The sequence below is a fragment of the Panthera tigris genome, chromosome E2 (assembly GCF_018350195.1).
Source record: "Panthera tigris isolate Pti1 chromosome E2, P.tigris_Pti1_mat1.1, whole genome shotgun sequence".
NCBI classification, from domain to species: Eukaryota; Metazoa; Chordata; class Mammalia; order Carnivora; family Felidae; genus Panthera; species Panthera tigris.
In genome coordinates this window covers 6,614,739-6,636,125 of record NC_056674.1, presented here as the reverse complement: position 1 = coordinate 6,636,125, position 21,387 = coordinate 6,614,739, and the positions used below count along the sequence as shown (strand labels likewise).

At 43.1% G+C, this 21,387-nt stretch overlaps 1 protein-coding gene and 1 pseudogene across 1 annotated transcript; one reads left to right on the top strand and one right to left on the bottom strand.

The window, feature by feature from the left end:
• Positions 1-7,965: 7,965 nt before the first annotated feature.
• On the top strand, positions 7,966-9,058 carry LOC102957068 (annotated as a pseudogene).
• Positions 9,059-10,279: 1,221 nt separating this feature from the next.
• LOC102957344 (vomeronasal type-1 receptor 4-like) lies at positions 10,280-20,779 on the bottom strand. Its single transcript, XM_007074324.2, has 3 exons — positions 20,771-20,779; positions 17,782-18,850; positions 10,280-10,458 (listed from the first exon to the last, which is right to left on the bottom strand). The coding sequence occupies exons 1-3, from the start codon at positions 20,777-20,779 to the stop codon at positions 10,280-10,282; spliced, it is 1,257 nt and encodes a 418-aa protein (XP_007074386.2).
• Between the last annotated feature and the right edge of the window lie 608 nt (positions 20,780-21,387).

The window sequence follows — 21,387 nt, the reverse complement described above, 5'->3', positions numbered from 1 at the left end:
TGACATTTTATGCACAGTAGAAGTTGATCATAGTGAAGTGAGTAGTGAGCTTGGGATTGAGGTTAGAATATAGTTAAATCAGAGAGAATAATATACATGCATTAGGTCCTCCCAAGTGTTTTCTGAAACCATAATGAGTGAGTTCACTTTTCCCCAAATGCTGCTTCCCTAACTTGAAGCAGGAAAGCAGTCTCATGGTAACCTTTAGAGCACCGAAAGTGCACATGTTTTCAGTAGAGACACAATAACTGTTTCAAGTGTCTCACAAACCCAGAACTAGAGTTTTACAACACACTTTCTTTATTCCAGAAATAAATTCAGATACATGGTTTCTGCACAAAGTGAGGTTATTCTGAGTTCTGTTGTACTCTTTATTATAAGCATGAAGGCATTATAAGTACATCTCTCATAATACAGTGAATGTAGCTCATGGTTTTTGTAAGGGAATGTGAACAGCACGTCAATTTCTTAACTACAGTGTTTGAGCAGCTATGAAAACCCATTTTATTATCACTAGTAACATTCACCAACGATCATTCTTGGTAAGAATTTCATTATATTAGGAGGGATCAGGAATGGGTGTAGGGACTAGGACACCCATGTCTTCACTTTCTCAGTTCCTTACTGAGGAATTATTCCTCCCCCTCCTCTAGATCAGCCATTGGATCTGTTTCTACCCCAGAAGAATCCTTTTGGTCACACAAGTACTTATTCAGATTTCATTTCCTAAGAACTCTGCCTCTTAGACTGAAATACAAATATTCACTGGAATCTTTCCTGTTGTCAGAACAGTTGGTTCTGTGTGGAGGTCACGACAGCCAGTTCATGTCTGCAAGAGGCAGCCAGACTCAGACAAAGGTTTGTGAATTTGTGACCTCACCTCCCCTGGAAGTGCAATGACCATTTCTCCTATAGACACAGTTACAGTTCAGGCTTGTGGAGCTGAGAATCTTCATGAAAAAATATTTTCCCAGTTGGTACTTATCAGGACCAATTAAAAGTTCCTTCTGAATATCTTCAAATTGACCCTTTTATTTTTTCATGATCTCTAAAGGCTGACAGGTTCTCCTAGGAAAGAGAGAGGAAATCCTGAGGTCTGACTCACGGGAGACAGCAGAACAGGTGTATCTCACTGGATTCACTGCTTCCTTCAGAAGTTCTCTACCCCAATTTAAATTGAGTGGTAGTCTTCAACCCCTGAGCTGCATCATTTTTGAAGTATTCAAGATAAGTGATCTCAGAGAAAGTAACTAAAAACAGTGTCCAGTGACAGAAGAGTAAAAGCGAAAACTTGACATGAGTCATTTATCTTAGAAATGATTGGACTCATTAGTAGAGCTAAATACAAGTTGCCTTGGAAATGATGATAGAGAAATTTTATAGAAAAATAGTGTCTCAATCCCAACTGTGTGAGGAAGTCCAAACAAACCAACAATCCATCGAGACAGATGTCCATGAAATGTCTGTCACAAGTGAAAGAACCAGTTTAACAGGCAGATTGTACCATTCTTTGAACGATCAGAGAAGCCAGTGCTACTTCCTTAGTTCAGCTGCAGTGAATGGTTAGCAGAGTTCTCTAGACTTATGCTGAAATTTCGTTAGGGAGCATTCACTGAGTATGTAATGAGTGAAGAAACCTAAAGTTAAGAGCCAAAATAGATTCTTGAGGCTTTCCAATAGAGAAGTCACCGTTTGGCCTATGTCTACCATCCCTTCCCCCTGAGCATTTTATTCCAGCTGAGAAGTTAGAGGGACCACGGTCCACACAAGACCACACTCACAGCTGACACCAGCAGCAGGTTTGGAGGTTCCCCAAACCTCACTCAGTTTCCGTAGGTCTCTAGAGGGACTCACAGAACTCATCGAGAACTGTTCTCCTCACTGTTGTGGTCTATTACAGGGAAAGTGAACAGATGAACATAGGATGGGGAAGAGATGCATGGGGCAGAGTCCAGGAAATGTACCCAGTGTGGATCCCCTCATTGTCCTCTCTCTGTGGAGTCATGGAGTGTTACTTTCTGGGGTTGAGTTGGGTTAACATGGACTATTGCCAAACATGGAGTATTGCCAACAATGGAGGCTCACCCAAGCCTTGGTGCCCAGAGTTTTTAGTACAGCTGTTCCATTTACCTTCTGTATGGCTGACCTCAGTCCCCATTATGTCCCCAAGGTGAGCTGATACCTTTCGTTTCCAGCCCTTCCAGAGCTGACATGATACTTTTGGCCTAAAGGCCCATTGTAAATCCCATTGTTAGGCAGTCTGGTGGAGAAGCCTCTGAGCCAAGACACTTCTGTGGGGCAGGACATTAAACACTCAAGAGGTCTCTCCCTGCAGCAGAAGCAAAGGCCACACCTCCCTTTGGGTGTGGTTAATTCTTCTGTACTCACACCCTAGTTGACACATCAGGGAAGAGAGCCGTTTGTCTGACAACCCATCTCCAAACACACAAATGCACACACAGTGTTTACTCAGATTGTGTGCAAACGTATACATGCACACTTACAGATTCAAACACTGAAATATGTACTGAAATAAGTCCTTCTCTCACTCCCTCACATGCACGCTCACCCCATGCAGATGTCCATGTTTCTGACGCATTCACGATGCACACACCCACCAAGATGACATGTCCCACTCGCCCACAGTCACTCACATGGTCACCAGGTGGATATGTATCCCAGTAACATTTTCGGAGACGAAAGTTTCATGCATATCTCCAGTCCTGTGAGGTAAGACAAGAGGATCCTAATTGCCCTTTGGACTCCTCACCACAGGCCACAATGGCAACATTTAATGTGTTCGACATTGAAAAAGTACTCTGAGCTTTGCCACTGGAAGTGGGGAGTGTGGTGGGGAACTTTGAGTGTGTGGGATGTGACTGTTTTGGGTAAGAAGTAGAGCATTGGGCAAAGGGGGCTCAGGAGAAGCAGGTGCCAGGAGGGGAGGGTGGGAGTGAGAGTCAGGGGTTAGAAATGTTCGGGAGGAGGTGAAGCGTTTGGTGTGGTCCCAGGGCACTGAGGGTCCCTGATGGAACAAGGGGACAAGCTGTGCCTCGAAATTGAGAGTATAGCACCCGCTGGTCTCTGTGGGGATGAGGGGAAATAATGGGGGGGGGGAGCAGGCCTGGGTTAGAAGCACAGGAGAGTTCATGTCCATAGTATGTTCAGGAGCACAGCAGGAAAAGGGGTATGGATTTATAAGATTGAAACATTCCTTTTTTCCTATTCATTCATTCATTCAATAAGAAAAGGCCAAACATTTGGATGTATCTGCAGTCTCAGAACCTTGACCCCCTACTTTCTCCTACAAATTGGTTGAGAGTTTGTCTGGAGGTGTATGAAAGTGGTATCATTTTGCCAATAGAAATAGATCCTGAATTCCCGAAACATTGCTGTTTATTCAATGGAAATGATTAATGACTCATGTTATCAGAACCCTCCTTGTTTCACATTTAAAGCGTTGAATGAAAAAAAATATTGATAGTGATTATCTGGGTAGGGTTCTAAGAGCTTTAAGTTTCTCTGTATTTGGGGGGAACAATGTACAATATTCCTATATTATTGGGAAAACATAGTGATATTTCCTAATAAAAAAAAAAAAGAGTTAAATGTTGGCTCTTCCACACATGGTGGGAAGTGGATAATTGGTCACGTTGCTTTGTGCACATGAGGATGGTCTCGGTGGTTCTTGAGATGGGATGACTTCACCATTTTCGCACATCCTCACATTCTCTGCATACCTGCGAACTTGACCTTCCAAATGGCTGTAACATGCAAGATTCCACCATCCGGATACCCTCTACCTTTTATTAAATGGTCACTGTTCATTTTGAACAGTTGAACCGAAAATGTAAAGTAGAAAATGTAAATCTACGTCATACTCTGACCCACGGGGAGGTAAAAGGGGTTACTGTGCCTGAGTTTTGTTGGAGGATCTTGGTACAGTCCGGTCCCCAGTGCTGTAGCAGGATTTGAGATGTTTCTAGGAGGGCAGTGTCTCTGAAGACAGGAGAGGAGAAACCCATGGTATGACCTTCAGATCAGACCTGTTTGTGTTTGAATCCCCGCTGTGGCAAAGGACATGGAAAGGTGGCCTTTTCTGCGTTTATGTCCGTCTGCCTGTGGGGAGGCAGGTGGAAGGGAAGGTGTGACAGTTGCTGTGGTTGTCATAACAAGGACCTTATATGGAGTGGCTGAAACAACAGAAGTGTATTGTCTGGTCATTCTAGAGGCTAAACGTCCAAGATCAAAGTGTCCTCAGGCCCGTGCACCCTGTGAAGGTCCTGGGGGGTCTGCTCCAGGCCACTTTCCCAGCTTCTGCTTCCTTGACTTGTGGAATCATAACTTCATGTGGTGTTCACCCTGTGTGCATGTCTGCCTCTAAATTTCCCCTTTTTGTTTTTTTAAAATGTTTATTAATTTATTTTGAGAGAGGGAGAGGGAGAAGGAGAGAGAGAGAGAGCGAGAGAGCGAGCAAGCACACAGGGAAGGAGCAGAGAGAGGGAGAGAGAGCATCCCAAGCAGGCTCCACACTGTCAGCACAGAACCTGTCTTGGGGCTCCATCTCACGAACCATGAGGTCACAACCCGAGCCGAAATCAAGAGTTGGTCACTTAACCGATGAGTCACCCTGGAGACCCTAAATTTTCCCTTTTTTGTGGATGCCAGTCATGTTGGATTAGGTGTACCCTTCTCCAGTGTGATCTCATCTTAACTCATATCATCTGCAGTGATTCCATTTCTAAAGAAGGTCGTATTCTTTAGATATTCTGAGCTACCAGGGGATAAGACTTCGGTACATTCATTTTAATTTTTTGTTTGTTTTGGTTTTGCTTTTGTTTTTAAACATTTATTTATTTTGAGAGCCAGGGTGCGAGTGGGTGAGGGGCAAAGAGAGAGAGACACACACACAGAATCCGTGAAGCCAACTCCAGGTTCTGAGCTGTCAGCACAGAGCCTGACACGGGGCTCGAACCCACGAACTGTGAGATCATGACCTGAACTGAAGTTGGACACTCAACCTACTGAGCCACCCAGGCTAGCCCCTAGCACATTTCATTTTGATGGGACACAATGCAATCCATAAAGGTATGGGTATTTTAATGGCATAAAATAGGCCTCTTTGCAAAGTATGGTTTTTCCAGATAATAACAAAGAGGCCTAGAGATTTGAAGATCAAAGGGAAAAAGTCTGGGGCACCTGGGTGGTTTAGTGGGCTAAGCATCCAACTCTTGATTTTGGCTCAGGTCACGATCTTGGGGTTTGAGAGACTGAGCCCCGCTTCAGGCTCTGCGCTGTCAGCCTAGTGCCTGCTTGGGATTCTCTCTCTCTCTCGCTCTCTCTCTCTCTGTCTCTCTCTGGTCCTCCCCCACTTGCTCGCTCTCTCCCTCTCTAAAAATAAATAAACTTAATGGGGTGCCTGGGTGGCTCAGTCGGTTAAGCGTCCGACTTCAGCTCAGGTCACAATCTCGCGGTCCGTGAGTTCGAGCCCCGCGTCGGGCTCTGGGCTGATGGCTCAGAGCCTGGAGCCTGCTTCCAATTCTGTGTCTCCCTCTCTCTCTGCCCCTACCCCGTTCATTCTCTGTCTCTCTCTGTCTCAAAAATAAATAAAAAAAACCGTTAAAAAATTAAAAAAAATAAAAATAAATAAACTTAAAAAAAAAAAAGTCTTTCTCAGACTAATACTGATTACCAGGTCAGATGCCGTGTCCTTTCTTCCCCTGAGAGGTCATGTGTTTATAACTTGAAAACCTTTACTTCTCTCTCTTAACCCTTTCACCCCAGCCCTTGACCTGGACTCCGTGTCTCACTCATGCCCGCTCTCCTGTCCGGCGCTCTCTGTTCTGGGCCCATGGTGCTCTCCTGCCCAGGCTTCTTCTTTCTTTCAGGCTTTGCGTCCTTTCCCACACACCAGTGGTTTCTAGAGGTGCTAGCTAGAAACTTGTAGTTGTTCTTGGTAACTGGCCAGCGGGGAGAAAGTTGGCAAAAATATTCTCAGGTCCCAAGCCTGTCACTGTCAGTGCCGCTTCAGGTGAAATGCTAATTGCCATTGTGAGTGGAGGGGGCCGTCACACAGTAATAAACACATCTCAGGACCCAGCTGCCCATCTTGCACACGTACTCACTTCTCTGACCATCACACAGAGCCCATCATGCAGGCAGCAGGAAGAAGTAGGTGGGTTTTCTCTGTGTTCATCTGAGGGGTAGACTCTGTAAGGGAAGGAACTGTGTCAGGAGTCCAGGTAAGTGACCAGATTGAACAAAGGGGGTTTTCTGCGTTTGAATCTGGCTCAGTGCCAAAGCCACACGGGAAGCTGGATTACCTCCTGAGCCAGGAGCTGAGCTGGTATAGAGAGATGGGGTCCTAGACCTACACCCAACCCTGATGGCTCCTAAGGCGTGTAGGGTAGTCCTCACTGACAGTGAGTATGTGGTTTCACCCAAATGGTTATGAAATCTGATTTTTAATGTGCTTAAGGGCTGTATTTGTGGAATCAGTATGTTGTTCAGTCTATTTTAATGAACTGTAGGCATAATTGTCAGGTTCTAAGGTGCACTTACAACACATCCATATTTGTACTAAATAGTTGGATGCATGTATAGTAATCATCTGGTTGTGTGCAGAAAAAGTGTATCTGATCACAGTTGCTAGAATCAAAATGTTTTCTCTAACTCTACATCTGTGATGCCTTAAAAGATTAAAGAATTGTATCTCAATTGATTATGGAGAGCCTTTTACCAGTGATGTCAGGGAAACAACTTTTAAGTAAAATATAACTTAGGTTTCAGGGCAAGATTTTTAGGCTCAAATGCATCTTGTGATACTTCTGCTGCCTCAAAATATTATAATCCTGGGGCAGCTGGGTAGCTCAGTTGGTTGATTGTCCGACTCCTAGTTTCAGTTCAGGTCATGATCCTAGGGTCATGGATGGTGCCACGCATTGAGTTTGGTGCTGAGCACGGGGCGTGTTTAAGGTTCTCTCTGTGTCTCTCACCCTTTGCCCTCTTTCCCACACATATACTCTCTTTCTCTCTCTAAAATAAAAAATGAATTTTAAATATTATTATACCAACATAATATAATACCAATCCAGATTCCAGATTATTTCACTTATACAATATACAAAGTTCTTGCCTTAACATCTTTTTCCATGTGTCTTGTATTTCAGTATCTTTGACAAAGCTTGCTATATTGCTACTAATTTTATTTAACTCAGGCATTAATTGTGCATGTGTGTGTGTGCATACGTTGAAGACAGTACTAATTTTGTTTCTAATGCACACAATTTAATCAGACAGTACTTACAGAGCTCCTATGTCTTGTGGTATTGCACTTTTGTTTTTGGAATGAAAGCAAATGATTCTTTCTGTTGCGTTTCCAATATTGAGCCCTCTCACATTCATTAATTCCAGGTTGTCACGGGGCAGGAACCTGCAGCATTGTAGTTCTACAGTCTGTGCATCTACGGTTTACTGAGATCTCTAGGGTGGGATTTACAGTTAATGTTTACCTATTGAAAAATACTTCATAAATAAGTAGAAACTTGTCAAAAATTTAAAATAAAATAACACCATTATAAATTGAAATGACCATGTGCAGACAGAAAACTAATTTAGATCTGGTTTATTTGAAGAATCCAGCTAAGTAGTATTTTAGAACCAGCCCCCCAGGTTCCAATTCCTACTCTGCCCCTCAATTGTGAATAAATTCAGGGAGAGCACTTAACGTCTCTGCTTTTGTGGTCCTCATCTTTCTAAGGATTGCAATGATGCCTGCCTCATGTATTTGTGAGAAATCAGAAGTGACCATCTGGGTGGTCGTTATAACAGTGATTCACACATACTATGTGTTCTGTAATGGTTGTTCATGCATCTCTTGGAAGACCTCAAATGACTGAAGAACTTTAAGTAATTATTTGAAAGTAGGAAGTGTTGGTGAGTGGAGAATATTGGATTTCAGCTGACATGATTCATGTGGCCCCTGCCTCTTATTCCCACACAGGATCCTCTAGCCCAGAAGACAGTATCAGTCACTGAGGACACACAGCATGGCGACCAGGGATCTGGCAGTAGGAGTGATCTTCTTAGTGCAGACTGTGCTTGGAATCCTGGGGAACTTCTCTCTTCTTTACCACTGTGACCTCCTTTCTTTCACTGGGTGTAGGCCAAGGCCCACAGATTTGGTTTTCAAGAAGCTGATTGTAGCCAACATTTTGGTCCTGTTCTCTCTTGGAATACACCATACAGTGTCATCTTTTGGGTGGTATAACATGTTCAGTGATTTTGGATGTAAATTTTTCCCTTATGTTCAGGGCGTAGCCAGGGGTGTGTCCATTGGTGCGACCTGCCTCTCAAGTGTCTTTCAGGCCATCACGATCAGCGCCTGGAACTCCAGATGGGCAGCGCTTAAGGGAAAGCTCTCAAGTGCCTTGTCCCTTCACCTGTCCTGTGCTGAGTCTTGCAAATACTGGTAAACACGCTGTATCCCATATTTTTGAGTAGTATCCCATACTTTGAGCAACAAAAACATCACAAACAGGAAAATGTTTGGATACTGTTCAGCTGTTTGTTGTGACAAAGCTGGGGACTCATTGTATGCAGCGTTGTTATCATTCCCTGATGTGTTATATTTGGGGCTTGTGCTCTGGGCCAGCGGCTGCGTGGTTTTCATCATGGCACAAGCAGGAGGTCCAACAGATTTATCAGACCAATGTCTCTGCCACATCATCCCCTGTGTCCACAGCCACCAAAACCATTTTTCTCCTGATGAGCCCCTTTGTCTGCTTAAACACCTTTCTTCTATCTTTAATAGTATTTTGGGTCTTTTTGAAAATCCCAGTTGGGTTCTCTGGATCACTGCTTCAGGATTCACTCTCTGTTTCCCATCTTTCAGCCCCTTTCTGCTCATGAGTCATGACCCCAGGGTATCCACAGTTTGCTTCTCCTGGACAAAGAATATGAAGTCCCCTCATTCTATGAGTAAGATATAAATTGTAAGTGTTTCGGTGATACTCATTTGGTAGGTCATTCCTCACTCTCAGAGTCCCCGGTACAATGATGAGAGGCTAACCCAAGAATGGTAAACATTACATATTGAGCATCTTCTTCAATTAAGCAATAAGTTGCAATAGTATTCGTAATGAAACATAGTTATCTTTAAGTATTCATGTGATTGAAGTTGTGCTAAACGCTTGCAGTGAAAGAATTCAGAAATTATGCAGTGTAATATCCGGGTCCTGAAACAATCCGGATATCATTGAGAAGGCTTTGAGCGTGTCCATTAAATTTGTCACAGTAAATTTCCCAGAAGTGAAGTAGGCATGGAATTATAAGGACAGGAGCATGAATGGGTGCCTGGCTGGCTCAGTCAGTGGAGTATGTGACTCTTGATCTCAGGGTTGTAAGTTTGAGCCCCATGTTGTTTGTAGAGTTACTTAAAAAAAATTTTAATCTTAAAAATAAAACCAGAAAGAGCATGAAAATGGACCAGGTCATCAGTGACACTGCAGAGAATAGTGCTGGAGGGAAAATAAAGTCAGCAAGTAAAGCTTTGGGGAGCCAGGTATAATTGTGTACATGTCATACCAGAGGGGCGGGAGTCAGTCATGTGAAGTACGATGTTTGGGAGCATGGGAGATGAGCTTGTGGAAACATTTTCAGGGAGAAATGGACAGGTTGGACTGGAGAGGGTAGTGGACAGCATAGAATTACATTTTAGCTGATTCTTGATTCTTTTTTTTTTTTTTAACGTTTATTTATTTTTGAGACAGAGAGAAACAGAGCATGAACGGGGGAGGGGCAGAGAGAGAGGGAGACACAGAATCTGAAGCAGGCTCCAGGCTCTGAGCCATCAGCCCAGAGCCCGATGTGGGGCTTGAACTCACGGACTGCGAGATCGTGCCCTGAGTTGAAGTCGGATGCTTAACCGACTGAGCCACCCAGGCGCCCCTAGCTGATTCTTTTCCATCGTCAGGTGATTGTGACAATCTTCAAAGCCAGGAGTTCCATGGAATTGGCATCTGGAGAAGAAAAATTTCTCTCCTTTGTGAAGGTGATTTGACCGTAATGGCAAGAAAGAGTTTTTGGAGGTGCACACTTGAGTCTCCAAAGTGAAGAGAATAGTTTATGGTGGAGACTTCCACTCCATTGGGAGCCCTGAAGGGAGAGCCATTTGAAAGGGAGGGACATGGATCCATTCTATTTATGTGGACTAGAGACCTCTATGCTCCTCCTGGAAGGCATCATGAACAGCATCTTGCTCTTCTTCTGTGGTTCTGAACTACTGCTTGAGGTGCTCACCCTGGCTGCTTTCTCCAGTATGGACAGGATTTGAAGTGCAAAGATTCAGCCAGCAGCCTTTAGGGGCTGAGACCACAGATACTTCCTTCTTGTCTTTGGCCACACCAGTGAGAATTGGTGGGTCAAGTTGTCCTGGGAAGAGTCTCAGGTTTTTGTTGGCTGAGACATTTGGGCAACAAACTGAGCACGAGGCCAGTGGGCGTCCACTCCTCCAGCAGGACCATGAGTCTAAGAGACTGGTCTACACTCCAGTGTTAGGCGGGACAAGGCTGTCCCCTGCTGTCCCTTCTCAGAAGTGGTTCCCTGCTGCCCTCAAATTCTCTGTGATGCTGTTGGCCAGAGGATCTTGTGTGGACCATGTAGGCTTCTTGGGCCTCCAGCAGGACCGGAGCCACATACCGCCCATATATGCTGTGTCACAGCTGTCACAGGAGCACAGAGATCCTGAGGATGGTCTGCTCCCAAAGTGACACAGAAGCCTCTCAGCTGTTTCCTTACAGAAGCAGCGCCAGAGGTTTTACGTTGCTTATGGTGTTATTTTTTGACTCTCATCATGAAACAAACATTATTTTCCAATAAATGTGTATTTTCTGTGAAAGAAAATAAAGGGATAAATTAGTCTATTTAAGGTTAATATAACAGTTTGACATTTGGTTTTAATGGGGTTTATTTTCTCTTTTCATCTGTGTTTTTGTATGAATTTTTAAATATAATTTGAAATTATAATTCTATACAACAATTGAGTACTCTTTGGGAAGTTGTATCATTGTTGTAACATTGCTCCTTGGTTTTACCTAGAAATTTTAGCATACATTTAAAAGCTAAGCACAATGTCATTGCATTATGTAGTGTGCAACACTGCCTTTCCAATAGAAGAACAACACTGTTCTATTTAGCATATCCCATCTTTTTTGAATGGTGAGATTCATTTGAAAAATACAAAGGCCTGGGGTGTCTGGGTGGCTCAGTTGGTAGAGTGTCAGACTCTTGATTTTGGCTCAGGTCCTGATCCCAGGGTTATGGGATCAAGTCCCCCATTGAGCTCCACACTGAATGGGGATCCTCCTTGGGATTCTCTCTCTCTCTCTCTCTCTCTCTCTCTCTCTCTCTCTCTCTCTCTGCCTCTGGCCTTCTCCCTGGCTTGTGAGTTCCATCTATCTGTCTGTCTGTCTGTCTCTTTCTCTGTTTCTCTAAAAAATTACAAAAAAATCTTTTAAAAAATATAAAGGCACAATCACTGGTAATAAGTATGTAGCTCAAGGAAAGTTCACAAAGTGATCACAGTTGTGTACTCGGCATTTTGTTCAATAAATAGACTATGGTCAAGCCCCAGATGCCCCTGCTCCTTTTCTTATGTCCTCCCCAGATTTTAGGCATATGTTATTATATTTATATCAATTTGTTTGTGAGTTCTTTGATTGACTTTTTACAGAAATATTCATTTTTACTGCTTGTGTGCTCCCTACATTTATACTGTCACTTAGGATCTCTCCATTGCTCTCAGTGTTCCCCTTTTATATTTTTTGCAGGATACTGGTTTAATGATCACAAATTCCTTTAGTTTGCGTTTGTCTGGGAAACTCTGTCTCTCCTTTTATTCTGAATGATAGCCTTTTTAATAGAATATTTTTGGCTGTGGACTTTGCAAATCAGCACTTTAAATGCATCAGGCCACTCCCTTCTGGCTTGCCAAGTTTCTGTTGAAAAATCTCCTGTTGCCTTATGGGTTACCTCTCATAAGTTAATGACTTCTTTTGTCTTGTGGCCCTTTAGATAAGATTTCTTTCTTTATCAGTATATTTTGCAAATTTAATTACAATAGGTCTTGGGGTGGATCTGCTTTTATTGACTTTTTGAAAAGTTTCTTCATTTATATTGAGAGAGAGACCAGGAGAGAGCAAGTGAGGTGCAGAGAAAGGGAGAAACAGAATCCCAAGAAGGCTCCATGCCCTCAGCAAGGAGCTCGATGTGGGGCTCAACCCCATGAACTGTGATATCATGAACTGCACCAAGGTCAAGAGTCAGACGCTTAACCAACTGAGCCACCCACTCCCCCCTGATTTTATTCATTTTGATGAGAGTTCCCTGTGCCTCCTGGACCTGGATGTCTCTCTCCTTCCTCAGATTAGGGAAATGTTCAGTAATTATTTCTTCAAATAAATTTTCTGCTCCCTTCTCTGTCTTCTTCTGGGAGTCCTGTAATACAAATATTATTATGTTTGAAGGAGTCACTGAGTTCCTAAGTCTGCTCTTGTTTTGTATAAATCTTTTTGTCTCTTTTGTTCAGCTTTACTTTTCATTACTCTGTCTTCTAGGTCACTAATTGTAGGTCACTAGGTCACTGCTTCTTCAATCCTGCTATTCCTTCCACCAGATGTGTTTCTCATGTGTTTATTTTTATTAAAAAAATTTTTTTAATGTTTATTTATTTTTGAGACAGAGAGAGACAGAACATGAACAGGGGAGGGTCAGAGAGAGAGGGAAACATAGAATCTGAAGCAGGCTCCAGGCTCTAAGCTGTCAGCACAGAGCCTGATGTGGGGCTCGAACTCATCAACTGATGAGATCATGCCCTGAGCCGAAGTCAGATGCTCAACCAACTGAGCCCAGGTGCCCCTCTCATGTGTTTATTGAGCCCTTTGTCCCTGCTGTGTTGTTCTTTCAATATGTATTAAGGGTCTCACTCGTGTCTTCCGGTCTTTCTCAAGTCCGGTGAGTATTCTTATGACCATTGATTTCAATTCTCTATCAGGTATGTTACTTGTATCTGTTTTGCTTAGATCTCTGGCGGTGGCCTGTCCTGTTATATTGTCTGCGATAGTTATCTCTGTCTCATCATTTTACTGCCTCTCTGTGTCTGTTTCTGCGTGTTAGGAAAGTCAACTGTGTCTTCTGCTCTTGAAAGTAGTGACGTATGAAGAGGAGATTCTGGAGTTTGCCCATGGTGCAGTGTCCTCTCCTAACCAGAACCTGGCACTTTGGGAGCGTATCTTATGCGTATTGCTGACCCCCTGCTGTTGTGTCTGGTTCACTTTTCCTTTCCGTGTGGTTGTGGGCACTGACTCTCTGCCTGTCGTGGACTGTACTTGCTCTCTGTGCTGTTAGTGGGGCCCTGGAGGCCAGTTGTGAGGGGAAGTTCCTGCCAGGGAATTTGGGAGCCAGGCACCGGTGCTGGCAAATTTGCCCTGGGCCTCCAGTCCTATGTCAGGTCCCACTGAGCACCGTGACAGCTGGAGGCTGTGTACCAGCACTGTCGGGCACAGGGGGGTGGTTCCAGTGTGGGACAGTGACTGAGGGTGTGTGACTGGGTGCTGTCTCTGTGTGGGTCTGTGGGCAACTTTAACAAAATTTGCCCTGAGCCCTTGGCTGAGGTTACAAGTGTCTGTGCAGCCCTGCTTCCTGCGGGTGGCTCTGTGTTTAACTGGTGGGTGGGAGAGGGAAATGACAGCTGCCAGCTACCTCATGTTTAAAGAAGTCTCCCGACCTGCTCTGAAATCACTATGAACAGATCTGCCTCCCTTTTCCCCTGGCAATGGGTAAACTGCCATGTTCGTGTGCCTCTCTGTGCAGGCTGCTATCTGTTTAATGGCTGGGACTCAGCCATTACTCACCCCCCAGCTCACCCAGGGCTGAGTGAGCTGACTGTGTAAGCTGCAGCCTTCAAGTCCCACTGGGTTTTACAAACTCACAGCATTCAGCCCCTCTGGTTTTTAAAGCCAAACGTTATGGGGATTAGTCTGAACGATGTGAACACGCCAGTGTTTCTCTGTCCTCTCTATGAGCGGAGCTCACTCTGTTCTGTCGGCAGCCTCCTTCTGCCTTTGTGACCTTCCTAGTCTTTCAAATGTACCTTCTTTATATTTACTTGTGGAGATTGCTCTGCCAGTCTTCGGATCGCTCTCTGATATATTGACCTGGGTGTGCGTGTTGTCTAGTTGTAAATGTGGGATGTGGTGATCTCCTCCTACGCTGTCATGAGTTCCCAAGCTCCTCCGTCCCTGACATTTTGATCTCTGCAAGAGGACATCCCCCACCCATTAGCCATTCACGCACATTCCGACCTCCCACATTGTGGGAACTACTGATGTGTTGTCCATCTGTTTGAATTTGACTCTTTTGCATATTTCCTATAAATGGAATCACATAATATGTGGCCTTTAGCTTCTGGTGTCTTTCCCTTAGCATAGTGTTTTCAGGGTTGATGCATGTTGTACTATATGTCAGTATTTCAGTCCTTCTAATGGCTGAACACTATTCTCATTGTATGTTTACACATTTTGTTTCCTCCTTTGGCTTTTCTGAATAGTGCAGCTGTGAACATGTTTGTATATCTCTTTTGGAACTTTTATTTCAATTCTCTTTTGTACTGAAGAATAATTGACATATTCCATTATAATAGTTTCAGATTTTATTTGTGTGTGTGTGTGTGTGTGTGTGTGTGTGTGTGTGAGTGTGTGTGAGTGATGAGAACTTCTAAGATCTACTCTCTTAGCCACTTTAATATTTTTCTTAATGTTTTATTTATTTTAGAGAGAGAGAGAGGGTTAGTGGGGGAGGGAGGAGAGAGAGGGGACAGAGGATCCGAAGTGGGCTCCTTGGTGATAGCAGAGAGCCTGATGCTGGGCTTGAACCCAAGAACTGCAAGATCATGACCTGAGCCAAAGTGGGGTGCTCAACAGAGTGAGCCACCCAGGTGCTCCTTAACCACTTTAAAATAAGCCATATGGTGTTGTTAACCATAGTCACCATGTGATACATTACATTTCAATGTCTTATTTATTTTATACCTGGAAGTTTGTATCTTTGACCCCCTTGACCCCTTCATTTCTTTAGACTTACATACATAGGAGTGAAATTTCTGGGTCACCTGGTAAGTCCTTGTTTAACTTACAGAGTAACTGCCACTGCATTTTCCATAGTGGCTGCACCATTTTCCATCCTTCTGGTAACATATGAGGGTTCCATTTTCTCTACATCCTCACCAACATGTGTTATCTTTAAGTTGTTTTTTTAAAGAATTTTTTTTAACGTTTATTTATTTTTGAGACAGAGAGTGACAGGGCATGAATGGGGGAGGGTCAGAGAGAGAGGGAGACACAGAATCCGAAACAGGCTCCAGGCTCTGAGCGGTCAGCACAGAGCCCGACGCGGGGCTTGAACTCATGGACTGCGAGATCATGACCTGAGCCGAAGTCAGACGCTTAACCAACTGAGCCACCCAGATGCCCCAAGTTGTTTTTTAAAATAATACTCATTGTAGTAGGTATAATGGGGTATCTCATTGTGGTTTTGTGCCTTTTTTATTATGGTAAAATATACATAACATAAAATATATGTACCACTTTCACCATATTTAATTGTATACTTCAGTGGTATTCCCGTATTGTGCCATCATCATCAGTATCCATTTCCAGCATTTTTAAATCATCTCCATCTAAAACTCCATGCCCTTTAAGCAATAATTTCCCATTTTCCCTCCCCCAGTTGCCAACAAGCATGATTTTACTGTGTGTCTATCAATTTGGTATCTCTAGGTACTTTGTTTAAGTGGAATCATACCTTATTTATCCTTTTGTGTCTGACTTGCTGGATATAGCATGTCTTTCAGGCTCATCCAGGTTGTAGCCTCTACCAGAATTTCGTTGTTATAGAAGGCTATTCATATTCCATTCTCTGTGTGTATATGTGTGTATCATATGGTAGACTCCACCAAAAAATTACTAGAAGTGATAAATGAATTTGGTAATGTTGCAGGTTACAAAATCAATGTGTAGAAATCTGTTGCCTTTTTATATAGATGAATAACGAAACAGTGGAAAGAGAACTTAAGCAAACAATTTCCCTCGTCTCTAGCTACGACCCCGCAATTGCACCACTAGGTGTTTACTCAAAGAATAAAAAAAAAAAAAAAAAGAATATAAAAATATTAATTCAAAGGATTCCATGCACCTCAATGTTTATAACAGCATTGTCAACAATTACCAAATTATGGAAACAGCCAAAATGTCCATCATCGGATGCCTGGATAAAAAAGATATGTATATTATTTAGCCATAAAAAAGAATGAAATCTTGCCATTTGCCGCAACATGGATGCCTCTAGAGAGTATTGTTCTAAATGAAATAAGGTATTTAGAGAAAGACAAATACCATATTATTTCACTTTGATGTGGAATTTTAATAGTTTTTTTTTTTAAGTTTATTAATTTATTTTGAGAGAGGGACAGAGTGTGTAAGTAGGGAAGGGTCAGAGAGAGAGAGTATTCTAGCAGGCTCCCCTCTATCAGCACAGAACCCAACATGGGCCTTGAATTCACAAACTGAGAGATCATGTCCTGAGTCAATATCAAGAGCCTGAGGCTCAGTCGGCTGAGCCACCCAACTGCCCCTTGTATGTGGAATTGAAGAAACAAAATAAGTGAGCAAAAGGGGGAAAAAGAGAGAGAGGAGTACACCAAGAAACAGACTCTTAATTATTGAGAAAAACTGATGGTTACCAGGGGGAAGTGGGAGGGGGATGGGTTAAATAGGTGATGGGGAGCAAGGTGTGCAATTTTGTGATCAGTACCGGGTGTTGTATGGAAGTGTTGAATCAGTATATTGTACACCTGAAACTAATATTGCACTGTATGTTAACTAACTGGAAGTTAAATACAGACTTTAAAGTTTCATTTATTTATTTTGAGAGAGAGAGAGAGAGAGAGAGAGCAAGCGTACACATGTGACCAAACACAAGTGGGGAAGGGGCAGAGAGGGAGAGCATGAGAGAGAGAATCCCAAGCAGTTTCCCTGGTGACAGCACAAAGCCTGATGTGGGGTTCGATCAAATGAACCACGAGATCATGACCCGAGCCAAAATCAAGAGTCGGAGGCTTAAATGATTGAGCCACCCATGTGTCCCATTAAATACAAACTTTAAAAATGAAAACATTCCCATTTACAATTGTACCCAAACTAATAAGTCACCTACAAATAAACCTAACCAGATGCAAAAGTCTTTCACTCTGAAAACTGTAAAACATTGATGAAAGAAATAGAAGATGGCACAAAGAAAAGGAAAGACATTCTACACTCATTGATTGGAAGAACAAATAATGTTCACGTGTTCCTACATAGGGTCCACCATAGAAAGACATGCAGCTATGCTTTAAGATGCTGTATTGACTTTTTGGGGTGCCTGGGTGACTCAGTCTGTTGAGCATCTTGATTTCACCTCAAGTCATGATCTCATGGTTTGTGAGTTTGAGCCCTGGATCAGGCTCTGTGCTGACAGTGCAGAGCCTGCTTCTGGCTTGGGATTCTCTCTCTCCCTCTCTCCTTGCCCCTCCCTCACTTGTACTGGCTCTCTCTCTCTCTCTCTCTCTCTCTCTCTCTCAAAAGCAAATGGAGAAACTAGAAAATGATTTTTAAAACAATACTATATTGACTTTTCAAGTCTTATGAAAATAAAAAACTGAGTTTTGTGCAAAAACACACACTTTACATTTTTTGGTAAGATTAGGAGATTTTGTGTTTCTTCTGCGAGGAAAGCAGAGCCTGGGTACTGTGGAGTCTCGTGTCATGATCAGAAAGGGACTGAAAGTTGGAAAACACATAGAAGTTAGGGCAGAGGTGTTTACTAACCACCGAGTGGGATTATAAATCAGAGCAATGCCAACATGAAAGATGGAGGAGAGGAAGTAAAAAGACACAAAGGTGCTCACCAGGACAAGGGTGCTCTGGATGGCTCTGGACTCAGCAGAGGATCTGGGGGAAACGTTAGTGCTGTGAATGTGTTGGATGCGCTGCTTGTGTCTGTTCAGGATGAAGACCATGGAGCCGCTGGCCCAGATCATCAGCCCAGAAAGTGAAACTTCAGGGAATATTATCAGTACTACAAAAAGTAACCCTGTGATTGCCTCAGGATCAGAAGTAGAACAGTATCCATAATCCCTTTTCTTTGTTATGTTTTTGCTGCTGTGTTTCTCAGACACATACAACCCATAAACAGGAATGATAAAATTTACCATGATGTGTGTGATCCAGCAGAGGGTAATGGAGAAACCAACATACTTTGGAGCTTTGACTTTAAGATCCTTCCACCAGGAGTTCATGGGGCTGATCATGATGGTCTGGAAGACACTCAAGAGGCAGACGCTGCTAATGGACACCCCCCTGCCCACTCTCTGAACATACAAAAGAAGTCTGCATCCCAAATTATGGAAGAAATATTCCAGCCCAAAAGCAGTCAGTGTATGGGGGACTCCTTTTGAGAGCATCGATAGGGAGTTGGCTATAATCAGTTGCTTGAGAATCAAATCTGTAGGTCTCAACCTCCCTTCAGTGTGGTAATGGAAGAGATAATGGAAAAGAAGAGAGCAGTTTCCCAGGATTCCAACTATCGTCTGTGATGAGAAGATGATTGCTATTGCCAAACCCATGGAAGCTCTTGTGTCATTCAGTACATTTTCCCTTAAATTACAGCAACAATCATTCCTGTGAACAAAAGGTTCGTTGAAGGTTTTGACGTCAACAGCCAGTTTGTTGGTTTGCTTCTGTGGGAGTGCCAGAGACTTGAAGAAGCAGGAGCAGTTAGAAGTACCAGCATCACAAACCCAGAGCTGGACTTTTTACACACACTTGGTTTATTCTAGAAATAAAGTCACTTAGATGGTTTCTGCACAATGTGAAGTTATTCTTAAAGTTCCATCCGACTCTTCATTACATGCATAAAGGCATGAGCACATCACTCATAATACAGTGAATGTCGGCTGCGGTTGGTGTAAGGACATGTGGGCAAAACATCAGTTTCTTAACTAAAGTCTTTCGGTGGCTAAGAAAACCCATTTTATTATCACTGGTATTCCTCACCAACAGTCATCCTCAGTGAGGATATCATTACATTATTTTAGGAGTCATCGGGAATCTGTCTTCACTTGCTCAGCTCACAACTGAGGAAGTTTTCCTCCCCTTTCTCTAGCTTGCCATTGGATCTATTTCTACCACAAGAGAATCCTTCTGGACACACAGGTACTTACTCAGACTACATTTCCTTGTAAACTGTGCCTCTCAGACTGAAGTAGAAGTACTCACTGGACTCTTCCCTGTTGTCAGGACTGTTGGCTCTGTGTGAATCACAACAGCCAGGACATGTGGACAGGAGGCAGCCAGACTCAGATAAAGGTCTGTGAATCTGTGACCTCACCTCCCCTGGAAGTGTAATTATCATTTCTCCTGTACACACAATGACAGTTCAGCCGTATGCAGCTGAGGACACTCATGAATAAGTTGTTTCCCAGTTGCCAATTATAAAGACCAATTAAAAGTTCCTTCTGAGTATCTTCAAATAGACCACTGGAGTGTTTGAGAGAGCCTCTTCATTTTTGATGATCCCTATGGCAGGCAGGGTCTCCTAGGAAAGGAGCAGGAATTACTGAAGTTTGACTCATGGGGGACTGGCAGCCAAGCAGGTATATCTCACTGGATTCACTGCTTCCTTGAGAAGTGCTACACCAAATATATGCCATTCTTAATTTTCAATCCCTAAGTTGAACCATTATTGAAGTATTCAGGATAAGTGATATCAGAGAAGCTAATTGAAAAGCTTTCTAATGAGAAAAGAGTAAAAGCAAAAACTTGATATCATTCATTTACTTCAGAAATTATTGGGCACATTAATAGAGCTAAATGCTAATGGATTTGGAAATGATGATCTAGAAATTTCTGGGAAAATATACTTTAACAATATCAATTCTAGCTGTGCTAGTAAGTCTAAACAAACAAACAAAATCCATAGAAATAAATGTTGAAGAAATGTCCACCACAAGTAAAAGCACCAGGATCAGATGGTTTCACAGGCAGATTGTATCCATCTCTGAAGTGTCACTGAAGCCAAAGCTACTTTCTTGATTCAACTATAGTGAATGCTTAGCAGAGTTCTCTAGACTTCCTTATGCTGAAATTTCCTAAGGGCACTCACTGATCATGTAATTAATTTCTAATTAAAGAAGAAACATAAAGTATAAGAGTCAAAATGATTCTTCAGATTTCACAACGGAGAAATCTACGATTTTGTGTACGTCTACCCTGCCTTCCCCCTGAGAGTTTTATCTCAACAGAGGAGTTAAAGGGACTGCCGTGCACACAAGACCACACTCAGTGCTGACACCAAGAGTAAGTTTGGAGCTTCTGAAAACCATGCTCAGTTTCCATACTTCTCTAGAAGGACTCATAGAACTCACTGAGAGCAGTTCTACTGACTGTTGGGGTTTATTACAGGGAAAGTGAACGGGTGAACATTAGACAGGGAAGAGATACATGGGGCAGAGTCCAGGAAATGTACCCAGTGTGGATCCCCTTGTTGTCCAATGTCTGGAGTCATGGAGTGTTACCTTCTGGGGTCCATATGGGATAACACTCATAGGGTATTGCCAGCAAGGGTGGCTCTCACAAGCCTTGATGCCCAGCGGTATTACTACAACTCTACCATTTACCTTCTGCATGGCTGACCTCACTGTCCATTCTGTCCCCAAGATGAACTGATACCTTTAGCCTCTAGCCCTTCCAGAGACTGACATGGTACTTTGGGCCCAAAGGGTCATCCTAAACCTCATTGTTAGATAGCCTGGTGGTCAAACCTTCAAGCAAACAAAGACACCCCTATCAGGCATGAGATTCAAACAATTAGAGATCAACTCCAGTAGCAGAGGGCAAACGCCAGACCTCCCTTAGGTTAGGCTAATTCTTCTCTACACAAATCACTTCCTGGATTCTGCCCAGGACTCTCTCACAACAAAACACACATGTTTGTCTGGGCATCTACCTAATGGAAAGTACATGATCATCTGCAACAGTATAACTGGGAAGAAGCCCACCGCTGGAAGAAGCAGGGTGAGGTGGGATGGTTTCAAAGAAACAGCTAATCTGTCCTCAAAAGTCAATACATATATTTTTATAATTTTGTACTAAATTGCTTATTTTCCTTTTGATCCATTGACCTCCCTTGGTAAGAGACGAATTTTTCTTTACTCACACCCTACTTGCCACATCAGGGAAAACAGCCATATGGCTCACAACCCATTCATCAACCACAGAAATGCACACACTGTGG